This window comes from Zonotrichia albicollis, unplaced genomic scaffold, assembly GCF_047830755.1.
Source record: "Zonotrichia albicollis isolate bZonAlb1 unplaced genomic scaffold, bZonAlb1.hap1 Scaffold_254, whole genome shotgun sequence".
NCBI lineage: Eukaryota > Metazoa > Chordata > Aves > Passeriformes > Passerellidae > Zonotrichia > Zonotrichia albicollis.
The window spans coordinates 4421330-4444372 of record NW_027428428.1 but is presented as its reverse complement, the minus strand read 5'-3'; the positions used below and the strand labels follow the sequence as shown (position 1 = coordinate 4444372).

Genomic DNA, 23043 nt, shown 5'->3' with positions numbered 1-23043 from the left:
CATGATGTGCTCTGGTCTGGGGTATCCCTGGGGTCATTTGGGGTCACCTGTCCGGGCTCTGTCCCCTCGCAACCTCCCCCACACCCTCAGCCCTGCCCCAGCATGGCTGGACAAGGGGCAGGACAGGCCTTGGCTCACTGCGAGCTCAGCAATAACAAAACCATCTCTGTGTGCTCAGCCCTGTGCTCAGCACCCGGCCCCAGCATTTCCTCTGTTCCCACCCCGGACCCCCCCTTTCCCACCTTTCTGCCCCACGGCCCCCATAGCACCAGCTGACAATAAAGCAATTCTACGTCAATTCCAAGTGTCATTGGTTCCTGCACAGCTCCAGCTCAGCTGCTGGCAGGTTCCAATAAAAGAAAAGTGCAAATTCAGCCCAATACAGATATTATTAAAAGGAAGGGGAAGCTCTGTGTAGCTGTCACAAAGGTGACAGAGATGAAGAGAATAATGATTCTCACATTTTCCAAGGAACTTAAGCCTGGGAATTCAGTAGTTAATTGGGAATTTAGCTACTGGAGCTGGGCTTCTTGTAGGACTTTCAGCAGCCCCTTGTGTTCCTCACCATGGGGTGAATGAACCTTGTCAGTCTTGCTGGTATCATTTGCTCCCTTTCCTCCAGTGATTTTAACAAACTTTTCAAGCAAGGACAACAAAATATTTCCTTTATACTGGCCACCCACAACAGCCATTTTTCTCATTAGTTCTCTCGTAGGTCGCTCAGAGGAAGCTGCGTCCAAGTTTCAAGAGAGAACCACAACCTCCTCGGAGGAGGGAACCATGATGTTGTCAAAGGCACACAGAGAACAGCGCCTAAACACACTGTGCCAAAATAATGTTGCAACCTGGTTAAGAAGATTGTTAGAGAGATGCCTCTGCACCGATTAATGTGCTAACAAGGCAAAATCCATCGTGGATTTTATTGAACAATAAATGTGAGGTAGAGAGAGTGTTGGAAAGAAAGAGAAAAGGGGAGAGAGCAAGGGAGTGACAGGGACAGAGACCTCACCTGGAGCAGGGCAAGTGTGACATTGTCCCCTGTGTGTGGGGGTTTTACAGCTGAGCCAGTTTGGGTAATGGGGGTGGTGTTCACCCCCTGAGCAGGGATTACCCCACTTTTTCAGGTTGCAATGCAAGATGTAACCAAATGCATGTTTTCAATACCCATCTTCATCAACTGCTATAAACAGGTGGGGCAATGTTCTTTATCTCTTCCATGATTCAGCCCTGATAACGGCCTCCAGGGGAGATATCTTCTGCTAATGGGCCATTAAGTGTCACTGCAGGACTGATAAAATTCCATCATCCCATTGTGGGATGCTCCGCCCAGTGGGAGGAACCAAGCATTCCTACCTGGATATAAGCTGAGGTATGAAAGACCAGGAGCATCTTGCCTACTGGATTCCCAGAGGACAAGAGCTCCATAACCACCACTAGACCTTCAGAGGAAGACCAGACCCTTCTACAGGATCACTGCCTCGACAGAATCATGTTAATCACTCCAACAGGACTGCAGTCACCGTTTTCTGGGACTGCTGCCACCACCCTGACCAACAGGGTGTCAAGTTATATCCTGACTCTGACAGTTTAAGGCAGTGTTTCTTTCTGTATCATTGCCTTGATCTTCATTTTCTTTTAAATTTTAATTCTGGTTTAGAGGCTTCCAGGTTTACCTTAAAACCAGTGCAAAATTCAATGTACTCATTCCTTGTTTTCCTCCAAAAACAGAATTTCCAATGCCCAAAACTGTGCCAGAAGGAGGAGGAGGCTGTGAAAAAAAGGAAGGAGCCCTGGAACACCCAGTCAGGTGAGGAGGAAGTCAGTGCCCCTTTCCCCCTCTCTCCTGCTCCATCTCCCAGCCCAGCACTGCCCCTGGTTGCAGGATAAATCTGGGGTCAATGCCGTCCCGCTGGGAAATCCCTGGAGGGATCTCTTTCCCCTTCCCTCTGGCACGGAGGAAAATCCCATCCTGTCCTTGTCCTCCCTCCTCTAGGGAAGGGGCTGAGGAGGAAGTCCAGGGAGGACAAATCTCCACAGCAGAACCTTGTGGAAGAGACCATTTTGAGTGACTCCAGGGCACAGGAATCCAATGGGGAGGAAAAGTCACAGAGATCCCACATGAGGAGGGGCTCCAAACCCAGCCCAGGTGCTCTGAGGAGGAAAGACCCACCCTGGGCCAGGAAGGTGGACAGAGCTTCAGCCAGAGCTCAGAGCTGGTGGTCCATGAGCAGCTTCATCATGGGCAGAAGGCCCACAAGTACTCGGACTGTGGGAAGAGCTTCAGCAGAGCAGCACCCTGATCAGCCATCAGCGCATCCACAATGGAGAGAGGCCCTACAAGTGTCCCCAGTGTGGGAAGAGGTTTCAGACCAGCTCCAGTCTACTCCTGCATGAGCGCACTCACACGGATGAGAGGCCCTTCCACTGGCCCGACTGCGCGAAGGGATTCAAGCACAACTCCACCCTCGTCACCCACCGGCGCCTCTATGCTGGGGAGAGGCCCTACGAGTGTCCCCAGTGTGGGAAGAGCTTCACCAGCAGCTCTCCCTTGACCAGACACCAACGGAGGCACCAGTAAGGGAAGCCCGGGAAATGCTCCAATTGCAGGAAGAGCTTCATGCACCACTCCAGCTTCATCCCCCATGGGAGGATCCACGTTGGGCACAGCCCTGGTGACCCACATTCAGTGATCTGTGCTGGGAGGACACCCAGCTGGCTATTCTTTTGGTTTGGCCCCAATTTCCTCTTGATTTTTCTTTATCACTTAAAACCACCTGAAATAGGACTAAAAAGAAAGAAATTTATCAAAAATATATAAAGTTCCATCAGTTAACAATTACTTGACCAGGAATTTATGGGTTTGGGACATATTCTGGAAGATTTGTGGATTCTTGGGGGATTTCAGCAAATGTTCTCCATATCCTTGCACTCCAGAATTCAAGACAGGTTGGTATGTCACCTCAAAATGATTCAATCCCATTGAAAACACCTCAATTTTACCCCAAAATTGCTCAATCCATGTAAATACGCCTTATTCTCACCTAAGAAAAACTCAGTCCCATGCCAAATCTACTTGATTCCACAGTCTCCAGGGTGAAATGGGATTGGAAGGAGATTGGGAGAAGTGGGATCCAAATTTGAGGGTGTGGGATCGAGAATGTGTAGGTCTGGGTGCATGTGATCTATTTTGATAGTAAATGAAACTTTTAGAACTATTGATTTCTGTCCCATTCCTTTTCAGTCAGTTCTGGTCTGTTTTTCAGAGTGCCACCTTCTCAGCTTATTGTGTTTGTGTCCTCCTTTCTCTCCTGCCTCTCTTTGCCTGCTCTGTTTCTCTTTCAGTGATTCTTTTGACCCAGGGCAGATCCCACCAACGATCCTGCCCTGATTTAATTCCCAATCCATGAGCTACAACAACCATGGATGAAGTTATGAAGGCTGGCAGTGAAATGTCACTGTAAGATCTTGCTCCACTTGGCCTTTGGCTCCTTCTTAAGAGCTTTGCCTCCCAGGGGAGGAAAATCTTTTCCTGGCTGGGAACTGCCATTCCAGCCCCTGGGAGTGGGTGCCGTGGATCCCAGAGGGGCATTCCCGAGGCTCCCAGGGAGCTGCTCCTGCCGTGCCTCCCAAGGAGCTGTGCCAGGGCCAGGGGACAAGGTCCAGCAGCTCTGTTGGTTCTGCAGTGCCACAAGGGTCCCTGGTTCCATGAGTTTCCCTACAGCCAACAGCAATTCCTTGGCTCCCATGATGCCCTGCTGTGTCACCATGGATATTTGGTGCCATGAAGTTCTTCAGTGGCACAATGGCCTCCCTCACTCCATGAGCTTCCGCAGTGTCACAATGGCCTCCTTGGATGGGCAGTGTCACCATGGACCATTGGCTCCATGCTGCACCTCTGGGTCACCATGGACTCCTTGGTTCCATGAGGTTCTGGGGGTGTCTCCATGGTCTCTTTGGATCCACAGTGTCACAATGGACCACTGGATCCACATGGTGCTGCTGTATCACCATGGCCCCTTGGTTCCATGGCACTCCATGGTCCAACTGACTCCTTGCTTCCACGTCACCCCCTCAGTGTCAAAATGGCCCCTTCATTCCATGAGGAACACAAATGTTGTGTAGAAACATTGAGCAAATCCTGCTGAAAACACCTGGGAACGTCTGTTTGCATTCAAGAGAGAGGTTAAAGGTGAGGATGGCACCAGCAGCTTCCATCTGCAACAAAGGTCCAGGGAAAGGACAGGGATAGAGAATTCAGCTGCAAGACTCAGAGAATTCTGCTTCCAGAGATCATATCTGCTCACACTGTCCTTTGGAGAAAGGTGACACCATTCCAGGCAGCCTGGACTGAGCAGGTGGTTCCTGAGTGGGGTTTGCTGTTCAGGAAACTCGCCCAGGCTTTTCCATTCCATCCTTCCACACAGGAAAACTTCTCCTGCCCCTGTGTGCATGCAGAGCCCTGAGGAGAGCAGGTGGGACATGGTGCAATGGGCTGGGACATGGAGCTGCAGAGCTCAGGGGACAAGGTTCTGCTGCAGGGCACAGGGATGTCAGTGCCAGGTGGGCCATGTCAGACATGGTGAGGGGGGGGTGAGGAGCAGCTTGTCCAAACAGGGTCAGCCCTCAAGGGGCTCGTTCTTCTCTGTGCCCAGACCTCCTAAGGAGACATTCAGCATCAAGGTTACCTGGGGAATGCTTCTATCAGCTCTTCTCTGATCTGGAAAATAAAAATACACACTTGATTAATAAAAATGTCATGAGGTGCACTTTGAAATCTTTCTCCTTAACAGAACAACAAACTGGCTCCAATCAACTGCACAAGCCCTGGACACTTGAAGACCACTGAAGGAAGGGAAAGAGCCCCTGAGGGTTTTCTCTATTTTATTGAGCCCCACAGTGGTTTAGGGGCTGAGTCCAGGACCCTCATGTGCTGAGAGAAGGCTGAAGAAAGTGCTCAAGGAGTCAGAAACAAAACTCCAAGTCCCTTGGAGCATCACTGGGCCCCACTGAGGGCAGGGAGTTCCAAAGGCTGCCCAGGGCCTGCTGAGAGCAGATCCTTGACGCCAGGATTGCAGGCAGCCAAAGGCTCTGAGCAGGGAACTGCAATGCTGAGCAAGGCCTGGGCTGGTTGGGGGAAGCAGAAAGGCCAAGCCCTGAGCCCAGCCTGGGACAGCAGGGCCTGTCCCTCATGGGTGGCTTGGGGCTGTTTGTGGGGCAGTGGGATGTGAGGGGCAGCAAGGACAAATGGCATCAACCTGTGTGACACTGCAGATCCTCATGGAACCAAGGGGCCAGTGGGACACAGTGGGAAGTTTTGGAACCAAGGGGATCATTGTGGCACTGTTGAGGCCCATGGAAGCAAGGGGCCAGTGGGACACTGTGGGGCCTCATGGGAACAAGAGGCCACGGTGAGCTTGCAGGGCTGGAACACCCCAGAACACTGAAATGCTGGGGGTAACCAAAGGTTCCTTGACTTGAGTTTGGTGCACAGGAGAAACATCAACCAACTATTGTCAACATGGGCAGATGCAAAGAATATTCTTGGTAGCAAGGGACCCACAATGATCATCAAGTCCACCTCTTTAGTGAATGGCCCACACAGGGATAGAATCCACAGCCTCAGTGATACCAGCACCATGCAAAAAGCAGCTGAGCTAAGATGTCCAAATGACACAAAATTTTGCTGGCGAAATATCGACAGTCAAGCAACTTGGGCAAAGGGTTTATTACAACATCCACTTCAACATAAAACTCTTATCAAAGCATTAACTACATTAACTTATCCCATTTAACCTAAAGACCTTCAACCCTTAAGATGTTTAGTTACCCAAAATGTTCCAGGTAAGTAGGATTAGAAGGAGAACAAATAGAGAACATCAGAAAGACAGAAGATCCATAGAAAGACACACACACAGGTACCAACTACTCAGCTTCCAGCTACACCAACAGAGGAACCCCAGGAGAAACGAGGATGCAGGCCAGGGGCTGGCCTCCTGCTCCGGCTTTTAACCCCCTGGGCCTTCATGGGCCCGCCCCTGGGGTGGGACTGCCAGTTGCTTGTCCAATCAGATTTGGGTAGGCTGGTAGTGTGTGATTGGTTGAAAGCTCAGCCAATCAGAGTGGGGTTGGCACAGCATCTGCTATGTGATTGACAGCTCTGCCAGGCCAGGGCTGGGGGCAGGGCTCTGTCCCACCACAAACCAAGGCCTGACCCGGCCCTGGCCCCACAGGACATTCCGAGCATCCCAAGGTGTCTCGGGACATTGATCTCATCCAGCCTCTGACAGCGACCACGGTGGCACTACGGAACCTCATGGAACCATGGGTCAGTTGTGACAATGCAGGTCAAAGGACCCCACGGTGACACTACAGAACCTCAAAGAATCAAGGGTACTGTTGTGCAACTCAGGGGGCCCTATGGAAGGAAGGGTCAATAATGAAACAGTGGGACCAATATATAAAAGGAACCATTGTGACACAGCGGGGCTACATGGAGACAATGGACCCTTGTGAGTCTGTTGGGGCTCATGAAACAAAGAGGCCACTGTGACATTGCGAAACCTTGTGGAAAAATGAGACCATTGTGACAGTATGGGGCTCCATGAAATCAAAGGAACATGGAACAAGTCTGCCTGGTTCGGACTCCTGGAGGCTGTCTGACAGGTCCCACTGAATTTGACATGTCAAGGGCCACTTCCCATCTGACTGCGAAGCACTGGGGCTCTGTGCTTTCCTTCCTATGAGAAAGAACTGCCTTTCTTTTCTAGGCGCCATCACCAAAGTTGGGTTTCCATGTCTAAAATTCTCTATATCCAAGGGTTACTCCCGCACAAAATCTGCCCATACAGTCAAGACTGGTTAGACTTGGCCTCTGGTGACTGCCTCTCATCTGCCCTTGCACCACTGGGGCTCACTTGTTTCCTTCCTATGGAGACCATTGTGACAGTGCAGAGGATTATGGAACCAATGGGCCATGGTGACACTGCAGGCCCTTGTGGAACCTGTTATACTGTAGGCCCCTAAGGAACCAAGGGGAACATTGTGACCCTGCAGGGTACCATTGTGACCCAGGGGGCCACTGTGACACTGTGGGGCCTTGTGGAACCAAGGGCATAATTGTGGCTCTGTTGAGCTGCATGGTCCCAAGGGGCCAGTGTGAGGCCATAAGTCTTTGTGGAACCAAAAGACAATTGTAGCATTTTAGGGCCTCATAAAGTCAAAGAGCCATTGTGATCCTGCAGGGCACCATGGATCCATGGAGAACATTGTGGCATTGCAAGGCCCCATGGAGTCATGGAGACCATTGTGACCCTGCAGGGCCTCATGGAAGGAAGGGGCCATTGTGACACTATGGGAACTTGTGGAATCAATGGAATCATTGTTGCACTACTGGGCCCCAATGGAACCAAGGGGCCATTGGACACACTGAGGCTTCATGGAACCCATAGATCATTAGGACACTGTTGGGGCTTGTGGAACCATGGAGACCATTAAGATCCTTAAGGACTTGTCTAACCAATGGGCCATTATGACACCAGAGGGCATCATGGAAGCAAGAGAACCATTGTGACACTGCAAGCTGTCATGGAAGCAAAGAGCCATTGTGACACTGCAGGGCCCTGTGGAAGGAATGGAACATGAAATAATTATGGCTGTCTTGGCCTCCCAGGGGTCACCTGACAGGTCTGACTGACTTTGGAATGTGGAAGGCCACTCCCACCTGCCCCTGAAACACTGGGGCTCTGGGCTCTTCTTTTCATGGAAAAGAACTGTCCATTTTTTCCAGGCACCCATGGCCAAAATTTGGATTCTACCTCCAAATTTCTGTGTATCCAAGGATTACTGCAAGACAAAAACTGCCAGGACAGACAAGTCTGGCTGGTCTTTGATTCCTGAATGCCAGCACTCACACCTCTTTTCCAAACACTGGAAAGGGCTCTGTGCTTTGCTTTTTATGGAAGAAAAACATCCCTCTTCTCCAGGCATAAATGTCCGAAATTAGGATTCCACTTTCGTAATTTCAAATGCCCAAGGCTTGCTCCAAGCAAACCTGCCAGGACAGACAGGTCAGACTTGCCTTGGCCTCTGGTGGTTGCCGTTCATCAGCTCCTGAAACATGGGGGCTCTGTGGTTTCCTTCCTATGGAGACCAAGGTGACATTTGGGAGCCTTGTGAAATGAAGGGGCCATTGTGACACTGCAGAGCACCATGGATCCAAGGGACCATTGTGACACTGTAGAGCCTCGTGGAACCAAGGACATTATTGTGGCTCTGTTGGGCTGGATGGTCCCAAGGGACCAGTGCAAAGCAGCAATGTGGGAGTTAGCCCAGCTGTAACTCAGAGTCAGCCAGATTTTACCCCAGAAGAACTGGGTGTGAGTTTCAAGTGCTAGGAATCATTATTTTAAATTAGGGTGAGTTTGAGAGTTACCCCATAAGCCTTTAGTGTTGCTGTGCTAATTTGTCCAGGTTCTACTCCCCTATTGGTTTCTTGTTTCTTCTATATGGGTTTTGTTTAGAGTGTTCTACCCTCAAGTGTACATTGTTGCTTCCCCTTTGTCTTGGGTCTTTGGATCCTGGCCCTCATACTGTTCTCGACTTCTCCATGTTTATTGTTTTTCACCCTGTTATTAAAGTTCCTTTTAAACAACTCCATTGATCCTGCTCCTTTACATTTTCACCACCCTCGCCCTGAAGTCAGGGAACCAGAGAGATTTGTTGCAGCCACCCTCATTGGGATATTTGGCGCCCAAACAGGGACCACGACATTCAGGGATCCCTGTGTCAGTCACGTCACCTGGGGTTAGCTGATGAATAGGCCAGTGCTCCCTGGGATTTTGCATTGCCGGGCCCAGTGGATTCATTGTTGCCTCAAGGAACCTTGCCCGCAGGGACAATGACGGTTTCACCTGCACAGGATTGCAGGTGGGTTTGGGGAAATGCAAGACATTTATTGGCTATTTTGCCCCTGTGTTTTTACAATATGCCCCCACATCCCATAATTGATTTGGGGTGTTCCGGTGGCCCTCTCACATCAGGCAGAACAAGAGAAAAATGGGCAGCCAGATGTCCAAAGTAGAAAGGAGCATATATGGATGCTTTCATTCTCACTGATCATGGCAAAATATTTTCAAAGAAGGAATTGAAATCAATCATGAGGTGGATCATTAAAAATTTTCCAGATTCCTCTGCTAATGAAATCCATACCACTGAATTTTGGGACTCAGAGGGATTTAAATTGTGCAACCTTTTAATCAAAAGGGACCCCATTGCACCCCACATGCTCCCCATCTTCCACACCATCCTTGAGATCCTTCACCAGCAAGCAGTGTGTCAAAAACTCAATATGTTGGTCACTCCTAACTTGGTATCTTCCCTCAAATCTGCCTTTCTCAGACCTTCCACAATGGTCCAAAATGGCAATGGCAACACAGTCTTTGAGCATCCTGCCCTGGAGACTCAAGATGGAAGGAGCCTGAATGTGGCTCAGGATCCCAAACATCCTCCCTCCATCTTGGGTCCTCCACTTCCTGCTACCACGACCTCCTCTTAAGCCCCAAAAGAATCTACAGACTCCACCCCTACAACTGTGGGTAATGCCCCAACTGTCAATCATCCTCTCCACCCTTTGCCATGCCTCCAGTTAAGGAAGGAGACTGGCAAATAGCCTCAAAATTCCTCATTGCCCTGTTATGTTATGAAAAAAGGGGGCAGAATCCCAGGTATCAGCCACTGGTTTACGGAGAAAGAATGATCTGTGCAGGCCAGCTAAAGACCATAGGAAGGACTTACTTTGTTTTAATGGTCTAATGAGGGCCATGTTTACATGTCTTAACCCCCTATGATTTAAAATATATTATGACCATGTTGTTGTCACCTACAGAATACACCCTGTGGGAAGGGAGATGGAAGTGTTTACTAAATCAATTAATAGCAGACTATGCTAATAATGAGGCAAGGACAGAATTGACAATCAACCATCCAGCTGGAGAAGGACAACACAGCCTACCAGATGATCAAGCAGCAGCTATCTCCAAAGAAGTATTGGATGATATCAAAGAGATGGCTTTGAAAACTTTAATCCAGGTATCGGATGGTAGCACCCCGAGTTCAGCCTACCTTGGGTGGCTGCAGCTAAAGCTTTAGGACAATTAGTCCATCTTGGGTGTCTGTTAAGTAAGAAAACCAATGCTACCTCCCTCACATTGAGTGGCCTGCTCTCAGAGACAGAGACCATCAGACATGCCAGTGTGCAGAATAGCAATAGAGTTTTTACTCTGGGCACATGGGCATGGCTGTGTATTCTCTGAGGGCATGTGTTGCATGAACCTCTCATGCCACAGCGAGTCAGTCCACAAGAGCATTCAGGTACTGAAGGAAGGGTTCAGGAAACTTCAAGTGGAAAACAAAGACTGGTTCAATAAACTCTTCCAATCCAAGGGAGTAAAGGGTTGGATGATGTCTACTGAAACAGGACTATTAATTCTCTTAGTGGTTGTTGTTGTATTGTTAATTGTCCCATGTTTGTACGAATGCTTTTAGAAAATCTTTCAAAATTCTTTCAGTTCCATCTTTGTTGTAAAACAGAAAGGAGGAAGATACCCAACACAAGCTCCTCATGGACTCCTTGGAGGGTAGTATTGGAGGCCAGGATGGCACAAAAACCTCTCAGAGACTCAGTGAGGGAAGGGAAATCCTTTAAAGTACTTCAAAAGTATTCTTAAATACATAAAATACCTGAAAAACTATTATTATTTCAAAGTATTAATGTGTATCACTGAGTGTCAACACAGAGCTCTCAAGGGATTAATTAAAGCAGATAATTGGGACCATGATTGCACAAACTTCTCACAGAGTCTGGATCAAAAGGGAATTACCAAGTACCTTCAAATAACAGAAGTACCTTGAAGCATTAATGAGCCCACTGAGTGTTGTTACTGACAAAGACTCTTCAGGGACTAATTACAGCAGATAATTGGAGGCCATGATTGCACAAACCTCTGAGAGACTTCAAGGCAAAAGCAAAATGCGAAATCCTTTGAAAACCCTGCAGAGAGGCTCCTGGCCCAGAGGCAGTTCCTGGCAAGGGCAGCGCTGCAGAGAGACAGCTCTGGCCAGGAGCAGCTCCTGTGCACAGCCCAGCAGGGCTGGGGCACTGCCTGCAGCCACCCTGGGCACAGCACAGGGGCACAGAGGGGTTAAACTCAGCCTGGGCTGGGAGCACAGAGCAGAGCTCACTCAGGGCTCACTGGAGCAGAAATCAGCCCAGGTTTGAAACAGTCATTCCCTGGCTGTGGGAAGAGAAGCTGCAGTTCCTGCAGGGATCTCCTGGAGCTGGCACATCCCACAGCTTTTAGGACCTTTCAGGAGGACTCTCAGAGCTGCTCCAGGGCAGGGCTGTGGCCCTAGGGCAGGGCTGGCTTTCCCTGCTGCCCCAGCCCAGGCACAGCCCAAGGCAGCTCCTGCTGCCAGGCTCTGCTGCAGGGCTGAGCAGCCGGGGCTGCAGCCAGGGGTGCCCAGGGCTGTCCTGCAGAGCAGGGTCCTGCAGCCCAGGGCGCTGTGCTGGGGCAGGGACTCTGCTGCCTGCCAGGGACAGCTCTCAGCCAGCCCTGGCAGCTGCTCCCAGCACTGGGGAGAATTGTGGGGGGAAGGAGCCACCCTGAGCAGGGCAGGGGCTGCTGCTTAGCGGGGCTGGGTGGGGCAGGGCTGCTCCCAGCTCCAGACCAGCCTGGACACAGCTCCGGAGGACACTTCCCAAAGACGGTAAGCCTGGGATTGCTCTAAAGGTCAGGAGCTTCCTGAGAGTGTTTCAATTTCCTTCTTGGACAAAGATGGGAACGTTGGGGTGGTGACAAAAAGATTTTTGTGTTTTTTACATTTTTATATATTCATAGCTCTCTGAATAACTATTACATATTACAATTCTCTAATCCTTACTTAACTCTACTAAACTCTTAACTGTATTAAACCACTATTATATTCTTATATGGTTTTAATCCTGAATTAACTCTAGTATGTTTCCTTACCTTTCTCTTAATAACCTGACTGTCTAAATATATTGCTAAAATGCGGTATAGTCCTATTCTTTTATATAGTCCTGAAATAAAATATAGTCTTCTAGGAACTGGATTATAGGATGCTCCTCATATAGGAGCATTTTGGGTTTTGAGAATGAGCAGAATATGGGCAGTCAGTCAAAAAAGTGAAGGCAAAGAAGCCTTTGGACCTACTCTAATGGGTTGACCCAGGGATGTGTAACTAGGGAAACTGAATCTCCTTTTGGAGGTTCCTGTTAAATATCTAAATTAACCAACCTTAATAAATTGTTGAAATCAGGAGCTGGATGTGCCCCATCCTGACTGGGACACCTGAACGCTTCCAATAAATGTCTCATTTTTACTTTACTGTTCTAACACTGCTGCAAGGGGTTTTTTTCCTCTTTGGGTTATAGACAACAGGGGGATAAGAGAAGCAGAACAGGAATTGTAATCCCAGAATCACAGAACATTCTGAGTTGAAAGGGACACACAGGATCATCAAAGGAATGTTTGAACATTTACAGAGAGTCCAGAACTGTAACTTTGGGTGGTCATTATCTCTGCTGGGAGCCTCCCAAAGGGCCCTCAGCCACTCCTCAGCCCTGGGCAGCGGCAGCATCACTTCTGCAGGGCCCAGCAGGGCTCTCCTGAGCTGCCCTTGCCCAGCTGCACACAGAGCCTGCCCCAGCCAGGGCCCTGCACACAGGCAGGTTTCTGTAGGGCCCCAGCCAGGGCACACAGGCTGGGATGGGCGCTATGAGTGCTGGCAGGGACAAGGCTCCTCTCAGGAGGGAATGTCCAGGCCCAGGGAGATGCTCGGGAAAGGAGAGGGGGCTGAAGAGAGCAGTGCTGGGGGCAGGATGAGGGCACGGTTGGTGTGTGGGAGGTGCCAGGCACAGCTGGGCACATTGTCCTGAGTGCCTGGCTGTCTCTGCCCTGCCCTCTCAGGCACAGCACCACAACATCTTCTCTTGGTTCTGCCCTGCCCTGATATTGTCACTGCTATCTGCTGCTCTCAGGGAGGCTCTGCCATTTGCAGCAGCTGAGTCAGGCACTGCCCTTGGCATTCCTGCCAGGCAGGGCTGTCCATGGGAATGGGGTGTCCAAGCTTCCCTGGCACCTGTGGGGCTGTGGGCAAAGCAGTCCATGGGAAAGGGGAATGAGCTGAGCCCCCTCCCTGAGATCCCATCATGGGCACAGCCAGGGATCTCCTTGCTGTGCCCTTCCAAGCTCTGAGCTGCCCTCCTGGGTGCAAATCTGTGCCAGAACCTCTGGGAGTTCCCTGAATGTGCCACAGGGAAGGGCAGAGCTGCCAGAGCTGAGGAAACGCTGCTGGGTTTGCCAAGGGAGCCCTGAGTGTCCTTGGCACAAGGGGATGCTGAGACCTTGCCCAGAGACCTTCAGAGAGGGTGAGACATTCAGGGCTCCTCTGATCTGGGCAGGGGCTGGTTTATCCCAGGGTGACCTGGGACTGTGACTGTGCTCTGATTGCAGACAAAGGTTCCCCCCAGAGCAGAAAGGGGGATGAGTGAGTCCCAGCTGTAGGGACAGTCTACAAGGAATGGACCAGGTTTGGCTCCAAGCAGCCTCTCCTGACTTATCACTGTCCTTTCTCCATGAACAGGTCCCCAGCAGCCTCAGCAAATGTCCAACCGCAGCTCCATCAGGCACTTCCTCCTGCTGCCATTGGCAGACACGCAGCAGCTGCAGCTCCTGCACTTCTGCCTCTTGCTGGGCATCTCCCTGGCTGCCCTCCTGGCCAACGGCCTCATCATCAGCGCTGTAGCCTGCAGCCACCACCTGCACACGCCCATGTTCTTCTTCCTGCTCAACCTGGCCCTCAGCGACCTGGGCTCCATCTGCACCACTGTCCCCAAAGCCATGCACAATTCCCTCTGGGACACCAGGGACATCTCCTACACTGGATGTGCTGCTCAAATATTTTTTTTTGTTTTCTATGCTACAACGGAGTATTTCCTTTTGACTGTCATGTGCTATGACCGCTACGTGTCCATCTGCAAACCCCTGCACTACGGGACCCTCCTGGGCAGCAGAGCTTGTGCCCACATGGCAGCAGCTGCCTGGGCCAGTGGCTTCCTCACTGCTCTCGTGCACACGGCCAATACATTTTCCCTGCCCCTGTGCCATGGCAATGCCCTGGGCCAGTTCTTCTGTGAAATCCCCCAGATCCTCAAGCTCTCTTGCTCACAGTCCAACCTCAGGGAACTTGGGCTAATTGCTGTTAGTGTGTGTTTAGCATTTGGCTGTTTGGTGTTCATTGTTTTCTCTTATGTGCAGATTTTCAGGGCCGTGCTGAGGATCCCTACTGAGCACGGACGGCACAAAGCCTTTTCCACCTGCGTCCCTCACCTGGCTGTGGTCACCCTGTTCATCAGCACTGGCATGTTTGCCTACTTGAAGCCCCCCTCCATCTCCTCCCCATCCCTGGATCTGGCCCTGTCAGTTCTGTACTCGGTGGTGCCTCCAGCCCTGAACCCCCTCATCTACAGCCTGAGGAACCAGGAGCTCAAGGCTGCAGTGAGGAGACTGAGGACTAGATGGTTTCAGAAACATTAAACTGCTGCTCAATTTCTGCCAATCACTTGTAATAAAAGTGAATTTTGATAATTTTTGTTGGTGTAATTGAAAGGGGTTTTTTCCTAATTTTTTCATATAGACAAAAAGCAAATGTAATTGTTTGCGCCATATCTCATTTCTTTCTCCCCACCTTCCCTGTGGCCACAGACTGTGTCAATGAGGGGCTGTGCCCTCAGTGCCTTTAAATGAACTAAAGGATCTCCCAGCCGAGTTTTCTGCAGAGATGCCCTTTTATTGCCTTCTCTGGAGCTGCAGCAGCAATGTCTGTGTGCAGAGCTGGGGGCAGATCAGTGCTGGCACAGCAGCTGTGCCCAGCAGCAGCAGCACTTGGTGTTGCCAGTGCTGCTGCCATGACCCTGCCCCGCTGCCCTGGTGGCCCTGGTGTTGCTGCAGGGCCTGAGTGCTCTCGGGGCCGGGCACAGTCCTGGGGGTGGCAGTGCCGAGGCTGCAGCAGGGACAGGCCATGGGCACTGCTGGGGCAGCGCTGACGCCTCAGCCCAGGGCCTGGGGGCTCCAGGCTCCTTGCCCAGGCTCTCTCAAGAACACACCCAGGCCAATGCTCAGCACAGAAAAGCCCCATGAGCAGCCCCAGGCTGGCCGTGGGCAGGCTGGGGGCAAACAGCATGGCTGGGACTCTGCAAGGGCCCTGGGGCACGGAGGAAGGAGCAGCAGAGCAGGGGCTGATCCATCCCCAGTGCACTGCACAGCCCAGGGCAGCGTCCCAGAGCATCCTCATGGAGCTGCCAACAACATCCCCCCTCTGCAGCCCTGGCCTTTCCCCCAGCTCACACAGGTGCCCCATCCTTGCAGGCACAGACACAGCAGCACTGGCTCAGCAGCCCCTGTTTGCATTGCACAGAGCAGGGGGAGCACCCCCATGCTGTTGGTGTGGGGACATGAACCTGAGGGAGCACAAATGCCATCAGCCCCTGGGGCCAGCAAGGGCTGGGGGACACCAGGGAAACCACTCAGCTTTGTCCTGGCCTCTGCAGTCAGCCAGAGAGTTTGTTCCCATCAGCTGGGAGTTTCCTGTCCCACTGCAGACGCTGTTGCTCAGAGCCAGGGCAGCCTGGCAGTCACCCCCTAACTGCCCTGAGCATTTCCTTGGCTTCACCTTTGCTTTCTTTCTTCTTTCCTGATACACATTCCTTCCTATTTCCCACTGCTATTCCCTACCCTGCAAAGCCGATCCCTGTTTGCCCTTTCCTCTCTGGCCCCACTCCCCATTGCAGTTCCTGACCTGGCACCATGGGAACGTCCCTTGGGCAGCAGGATCATCCTACAAGTGCTGCAGGAATTGTCTGCAGGTTCCTGCAGTGCCTGGTGCCGCTCCCTTGCCAGAGGCACCCCAGGTCAGGGGGGCACATCTGGGCTGCTGTGTCTGGCTCTGGGGCTCCCTGTTGTGGGCAATGAGGAGGAGCTGCAGAGGCTCTGCAGGACTGACAGGATGGGCTTTGGGGCTGGCAGGAGAAGCTGATGGACCTGGGCTGCTGGAGCTTCTGAAGAGGAGGCCCAGGGCTCAACCTGCAACTGCTGCAAGGGTGGTTTCAGAGAATCCCAGAATCAGCAAGGGTGGAAGAGGCCATGGAGATCATCAAGTCCACCCTGAGCCCTGACACCGCCTTGTCTCCCCTGAGCCTCCTCCAGGATAAACAACTGCAGCTCCCTCACCCACTCCTCACAGGACTTGTGTTGTTCCAGACCCCTCCCCAGCCTTGTTGCCCTTCTCTGGACACCCTCCAGCCCTTCCATGTCCTTCCTAAATTAGGGGGCCCAGAACTAGAAATAGCACTCGAGGTGCTGCCCAAGCAGTGCTGAGCACAGGGGAAGAATCCCTGTCCTACTCCTGCTGGCCACACCATTCGTGTTCCAGGCCAGGAGCCATTGGCCTTCTTGCCCACCTGGGCACACTGCTGGCTCCTGTCCAGCCTGCTGTCCATCAGTCCCTGCAGGTCCCTTTCTGCCTGGCTGCTGTCCAGCCCCTCTGGCACCTTGTTGAGGGAGGGATGCAGGGAGGGAACGGGTCCAGATCCAGTCCTTCCTGAAATGTGGTGTTTGCTGGCACTGCCAGTTCCCTGATCTTGATATTTCCATATTCTGGCACAGCCCAAGTGCAGCAATTTGCTGGCAAAGAAAGCCAAAACCAAGCAAATACCTGGTACCTACAGCAACCCGATCTCATGTTTGCTGACACCCCCACCAGTACCCAGATCCAGAATTTTTCAGATGCTTGCACAGCATAATTCCAGCAATTTGCTGGCACAGAAAATAAGCATCTGGCAATTTCCCAGTGCCAATGCTGGCACATTCCGCACCAAAATCTGGCGTGCCCTGGCACTGTCAGTGCCCACATCTGGCAATTTCCCTCCGCGGGCACCACCCATATCCAGAATTTGCAGGCAAAGAAAGCTAAAACCTGGCAATTTCCCCTTGCCAACACCGCCCAATCTGGAGTTTGTTGGCAGCAGGATCCCAAGAAAGATGGAAGGAAAGAAGGAAAGAAAAGAGGAAGGCATCCAGACCCAGTCCTTCCTGGAGCCTGGAGCCTGAAATGGGCTGTTTGCTGGCACTGCCAGTGCCCAGATCTGGAAATTTCCCTATTCTGGCACAGCCCAAGTGCAGCAATTTGCTGGCACAGAAATCCAAATCCTGTGGCAGCTTCCTGCTACTGGGTCTGGCACCACCCACATCTTGTGTTTCCTGCACCAGAACCCAGATTTGGAAATTTCTCAGTGCCAACAGAGCCCAAATCTGGCAGATTTCTGTCGCTGGCAATGACACCACCCAGATCTGGTGTTTGCTGGCAGTGCCAGCGCCCAGATCTGAAAACTTCCTGGTGCTGGCACAGCCCAAGTCCAGTGATTTGCTGGCACAGAAAGCCAAAATTTGGAAATCTGCAGGTTCTGGCTCCAGCACCATCCAGATCTGGTGTTTTCTGGGACCGCCAGTGCCCAGATTTGGAAATTTCCCGATGCCTTCACAGGCCAGGTCTAGCAATTTGGTTTTAGCTAGCTTAGGAAGAGAAGTTCCTTGGACTGTGACTTTCCTTTTTCTTGGAACTGTTTAAACCTGCTCTGGACTGAAAACCCAGACAAACACCGGCAGCAGCTCAAACCTGTGGCCCACCAAGGTCTGGGACGCTGCATTCCAGCGCCACAGGGACTTAAAAGAGACCGAGTGAGCCAACTACAACCCACAAAAGGGACTTTCTGAATTTGCCATCTCTTCAGCACTGTCAGAGGTTTGATTTCATATTATTCATTTTTCATGCTTGTGAATACTTTACTTGTTAAATAAACGGGGGTTTTTTCACTTTTCTTGAGGGAAGTCTTTTCCTGAACTAGTAGGGGGAGGGGCCGCTTGAACTTGCTCTCCAGACGGACCCCTTTTGGAGATTTCCTCCCCAAATTTGCCCTAAGCCAGCACAAACAGTTACAATGAAAATTGCACCAGTGGCATCATTTCCTGGTGGCAAATCTTGTGACAGAAGCTTGACCTCGTTCTCCATGAGAGATTCTTGGGAAGAGCAGACAGGAGAAGATTCCTGGAAAACTGAAACAGCTTTCCAGAAGTGAAATGAAAATGAAAGAAACAATCCAAGATATTTTCCTCTATTTATTTCTATGGTCCCCTTTTCCATGTTGCACTACTTCTCCATCCCAGTAATTCCAGACGCACTGCACCTCTAAGATCAGTGACTTAGTGATTTTTAGACACTCTAAAATACCATGAGCCAAATACAGTTTTCCTTCCCCTGGTTTTACAGGAAAGCAACACTGGAGGTGTCAGTGCAGTGCTGGGCTCAGGTAGGAATCCTACCCCAAGGGAAGGTGGCCCTACAGTGTTTGACCCTCAGCAAGGACAATGCCCAGCAGCAAGCGAGGGGATCGCTGTGCCAGTGTGCAGGAGTCAGGGCTCTGCATCTGCGCTCAGCGCTGCAAAGTTCCCGTGTTTGGGCAGACGGAGGGGCTGTCCCCGGGGCGCGCGGGGCTCGAACGAGGGGCTCGTGGGGCGAGCGGGGAACGGACACGGGGACGAACGGCCCCGGTGCTTCAGTTGCAGCGGCGGCAGCGGCGGCAGCAGCGGCGGCGGCAGCAGCAAAAGAGGATAGACTAGAAAAATCGTTCTAGCGTTCTTTCTCTTTCTCTTTCTCTTTCTCTTTCTCTCGCTCTTTCTCTCCCTTTCCCGCTATCGGGCACTCTTCTCTCGGAGTCCTTTGCCCAGCGTCCCTCTCCTCTCCCCGCCTCCCTGTCCCGTGCAGGGCCGGGCCATGCCCCCGGCCCGCCCCCGGCCCCGGGCGGGGCTGCCCCGTGCCCGGCCCCGGCCGTCCCGCCGCGGTCTCGCCTCCGCCCGGCTCTGGCTGTACTGGCGGTGGCGCTGCTGGGCGGGCATCAGTGCCTGGTGCGGGGGAGGCATCGCCGCCCTTTGCCTCCGCCTGGCCCGAGCCCGGCCCCGGCCCCGGCTCCTCCCGGGGCCCGCGGAGCACACACGCGGCGCGGCCGCTCCCGCCGCCTCCGCTGCGGCTTCCCCGGCCCGAGCTCCGCCGCTCGGCAGCGCGGCCGCCGGCCCCGAGCCTCCCGTGCCGCGTTCCCGGGAGCCAACGCCTGGGCATGGCCGGCCCGGAGCGGGTGAGGGGCGCTCGGGGGCCGTTGCTGGCCCCGGGCCGAGCGCTGACAGCCGCGTCCCGCCCGCAGGGACGGCGCAGGAGGCCCTGCAGGAGCGGTACCGGCTGGGATCGCTGCTGGGACACGGCGGCTTCGGCAGAGTCTTCGCGGCCACGCGGCTCTCGGACGGCGCCCCGGTGAGCGGCGGGGCCGGCGGCGGGCGCAGGAGGAGGGGATGGAGGAGGAGGAGGACGGAGGGCAGAGGATGGGGCACGCAGTGGGGGCGGCGAGCTCACCCTGCTGCTGCCCTTGGCTTGCAGGTGGCCATCAAAAGGGTGCCACGGAACCGCGTCCGGCACTGGGGCGAGCTGGTGAGTGAGCGGGGCCAGCAGCCGGGGCTGCCGGCCAGGGATGAGCCGGGGCCCGGCACGGTGGGAGCCGCCAGGACGCCCCGAGGGAGAGCGGGCGTGGGGCCAGCGCAGGGCGCAGAGCATCCCGGGCTGGCTGAGGGCTTCCCCAGGCCTGGCACAGCATCGGCCCCACTGACGGCATCGTGCTCCTCCCGCAGCCCGACGGCACCAGCGCACCCCTGGAGATCGTGCTGCTGGCCAAGGTGTCCACTGGCTTCCCCGGTGTGGTCCAGCTGCTGGAGTGGCTCGAGCTCCCCAACTGCATCGTCATGGTGCTGGAGCGGCCAGAGCAGTGTCAGGACCTGCAGCGTTTCATTGGGGCACGGCGGTTCCTGCCCGAGGAGGAGGCGCGGGAGCTGTTCCGCCAGGTGCTGGAGGCCGTGCGGCACTGCACCAGCTGCGGGGTCCTGCACCGGGACATCAAGCCAGAGAACATCCTGGTTGACCTGGACACCGGGCAGGCCAAACTGATTGACTTTGGCTGTGGCACCTACCTGCAGGACACAGTCTACACACACTTTGCAGGTGAGCCTACCCAGGGCTGTACTCCCGCTGCTGACATCTCATGGCCCAACATCTCACAGCCCAAGCTGGCTGTGGCAGCAGGGATTCTCCCTTTTGCTGCCAGTCAGGGCACTGAGTCCTCAGCTGAGTTGCTTTAGAGCAGGGCTGGGTGGGCAGCCATCTTCCAGCCCTGCTGGCAGCCTTTGCCAGCCACTCTGCCCAGGACTGGGGCTGGGCTGGGGCAGCCAGCCCGACCAAAACCCCCGTGGGTGGGGGTAGCAGAGAGGGAGGGTGGAACCTGTGCCCCAGCCAGTTTGGTGTGCAGATGAGAGGAAGGTCTTGGGCTGCTCCACTCGCCCTGTTTCCCTTGGCTTCATAATATTTTTGTGGCAATGCAGGCAGGGAGGATAAGGGCATGTTTTTTCCCCAGCATGGAGTGGGTTTTTCCTTTGCATGTCATGGTCAGGCCTAGCCAGGGCTGCCCTCTTCCAGCACCAGAGGCTTCTTTTCCAACCCTAACTTTGTGCACAAGTCCCAGATGCTGGCGAGAGGGCAGTGGTCACCCTCTGTGCCCCTGATGCAGCCCCCGCGGGCCCAGGGATGCTGGGGCCAGACTCTGGGAGCAGCAGCATCCCCCTGATGAACTCCATCTGTATTCCATAGGAACATTGTCCTACAGCCCCCCAGAATGGAACGACTTTGGCTGGTACCATGGCGAGGCAGCGACGGTCTGGTCCCTGGGCATCCTGCTGCACCAGATGGTCTGCGGGGAGCACCCTTTCAGGAGGGGCCGGAACCTCAGCTGGGGCCAGCTCCCGCTGCCACAAGGGCTCTCTCAAGGTGGGTCCTCTTCTCTGGGCACGGGGGGAATCCCAGTGCTGGGAGCCAGCAGCGGGCTCGTGGGCATCCCGCTCTGGCAGCTGCTGAGGAGGTGGCACATGTCCTGCTCTCCTCCAAAACAGGGAATTGGTGGGAAAGTTTAGGCCCAGCTCAGAGCGCATCCAGCATGGCCTGGGCATGGGAACAGTGGGGTAAAGCAGACAGGAGCCTTCTCTGGCTGACCATCAGTTTCTGCTTTCTCTCCCCAGAGTGCAAAGACCTGATCTGGTGGTGTTTATCCGTGAACTCCTTGGACAGACCCACACTGGAAGACCTATTCTGTGTTCCTTGGATGCAGGATATTCCTCTGCCATAGAAGAAGGGAGAGCACCACAGGCACACTTTGATCCAGGGCCCTGGTAAGTTCCTGCTCCACATATGCCTTGGCAATGAGAAGCAAAGGAACCCAACCCTTTTTGTGCTGCTAATGTCACTGCACCGGGGTCATGGGATGGGAACACGCAGCCCTTGTGCTGGAGCTGAGCTGCTCTGCCCAGCACTGGTGGCCGCCATCCCAGCTGGTTTTGCTTGTCCTGGTTCCCTGACAGCTGGGGCCCTGGGCAGAGCCCTGAGAGCCTGGTCTGCCCGCAGGGAAGGAGAAGGAGCCCCTGGAGAAGCTGTACCGGGTGGGGATGATGATGCTGCTGCTGCTGCTGGAGACAGCGAGGGTGACATCAAGGATGACAAGCTCTTCCTCAGCCTGGCCACTGGAGGCTGAAGGTGATGCACTTTGATTCTGGCACCTTCTTCAAAGCCAAACTCCACGGGGAATTTGCAGATGAGTCCCCATCTGGGGAAATTCTGCCAGATTTGGGCATGACCCAGCATGGCGGGGAACCAAAGGCTCCCCCTTTGCTGGGGCAGATGCAACTCATTCTTCAGTCACTGCCCAGCTGCTTTTGGCAGGGCTGGGAGGATGGGCTGGGGTGGGTACGAAATGGGAGTGGGGTCCTGGCCCTGCCAACAGCCCCCAGCACCCACCGTGCCCCGGGCTGGGGCTGGGGCTGGGGCAGCCAGCCTGACACAAACAAGCCCCATGGTGGGAGCAGAGGTGGGGCTCCAGAACCTGTGCACAGCTGCTTTGCTGTGCAGGCAAGGAAGGGCTTGGGCTGCTCCACTGCCCTTGTTTGCTTTGGGGTCACCGTGATTTTGGGAGGCAGTGCAGGGGGCAAGAGAGAAAGTGTGGGATTCCCTCAGCCACGGCTGGGTTTTTCCCTAGCATGTAGGGGTGGGGCCTTCCTCAAGGCCCTGACAGAGATAAGAGTTTTTACTGTTTTTCTTGTTTTCCCTTTTTGTCTCAAAACTCTTGTCAATAATGTGTTGTTTGTTATTCCAGAGGAAGCATTTGAGGTGGTCCAGTGTGGATGGGGAAGTGCTTGGGAGCAGCTGTGGCGTGGATGGGCCGTGCCCTTGGAGAAGGTTGAGGCCATGGTTTGGGAGCAGCTTTTCTTCCAGACGTGGCTGGCGTGAGGTGGGTCCCTGTGTGCTTGGCAGGGTGGGATCAGAGCTTTTGGGAGCTGGCAGCGAGCACAGGAGCATCCTGCACTGGGCAGCTGCTGAGGGCTGGATGTGCCGTGGCTGGCTGCAGGCTGGGCACATGTCCTGCCCTCCTGCTCTGTGCCAAAGGCAGCAGGGATGGGCAGCTCTGGGCACAGCCAGCATGGCCTGGGCACCGCAGGCCTTGGCACAGGGGCACAGGAGCCCTCAGCTGACGGGCGGTTTCTGCTTTCTCTCCTTGCAGCCGGGCTCTGCGGGTGCTGAGGCTGCTCTGGGCTCTGCCAGGGCTCTGCTGGGCTCAGCCCTGGGCCCAGCTGGGCTGGCTCTGCCCTCACATTGCTCTCACAGATTTGCATCAGACGAGCCCGTTGTGAGCACAGCGCCTGAGCTTTCTGCTTTGGCCGGTGAGTGAGACTCTGCTGCAGGCCCAGAGATTGCAGCTGGGGACACACATCCAATTGGCAAGGACCCAAACTCTCCACAGTCCCGTCTGAACACCTGGATCTGTGCAGG

General features: G+C 53.8%; 2 protein-coding genes and 1 long non-coding RNA gene across 3 annotated transcripts in view; 2 read left to right on the top strand and 1 right to left on the bottom strand.

Annotated features, from left to right (window-relative positions):
* The window catches only part of LOC141727740 (uncharacterized), a 572619-nt gene that overhangs the window by 25204 nt on the left and 524372 nt on the right, over window positions 1-23043 (bottom strand). The window lies entirely within an intron of this gene.
* On the top strand, window positions 14028-14615 carry LOC141727765 (olfactory receptor 14J1-like). Its single transcript, XM_074534049.1, has one exon. It carries the CDS (start codon window positions 14028-14030, stop codon window positions 14613-14615), a length of 588 nt encoding a protein of 195 aa, XP_074390150.1.
* On the top strand, window positions 16817-21349 carry LOC141727764 (serine/threonine-protein kinase pim-1-like). The gene is made up of 6 exons (XM_074534048.1): window positions 16817-16838; window positions 19262-19437; window positions 19561-19611; window positions 19809-20175; window positions 20818-20994; window positions 21243-21349. Exons 1-6 carry the CDS (start codon window positions 16817-16819, stop codon window positions 21347-21349), a joined length of 900 nt encoding a protein of 299 aa, XP_074390149.1.

Bases quoted from the DNA above. Each gene is read 5' to 3' on its own strand.
- LOC141727765 (XM_074534049.1), top strand. From the start codon at position 14,028: ATGTGCTATGACCGCTACGTGTCCATCTGCAAACCCCTGCACTACGGG.
- LOC141727764 (XM_074534048.1), top strand. From the start codon at position 16,817: ATGTTTGCTGACACCCCCACCA. The intron at 20,176-20,817 runs GTGAGCCTACCC...TGTATTCCATAG, and splicing joins AGTCTACACACACTTTGCAG to GAACATTGTCCTACAGCCCC. The intron at 20,995-21,242 runs GTGGGTCCTCTT...TTCTCTCCCCAG, and splicing joins GCCACAAGGGCTCTCTCAAG to AGTGCAAAGACCTGATCTGG.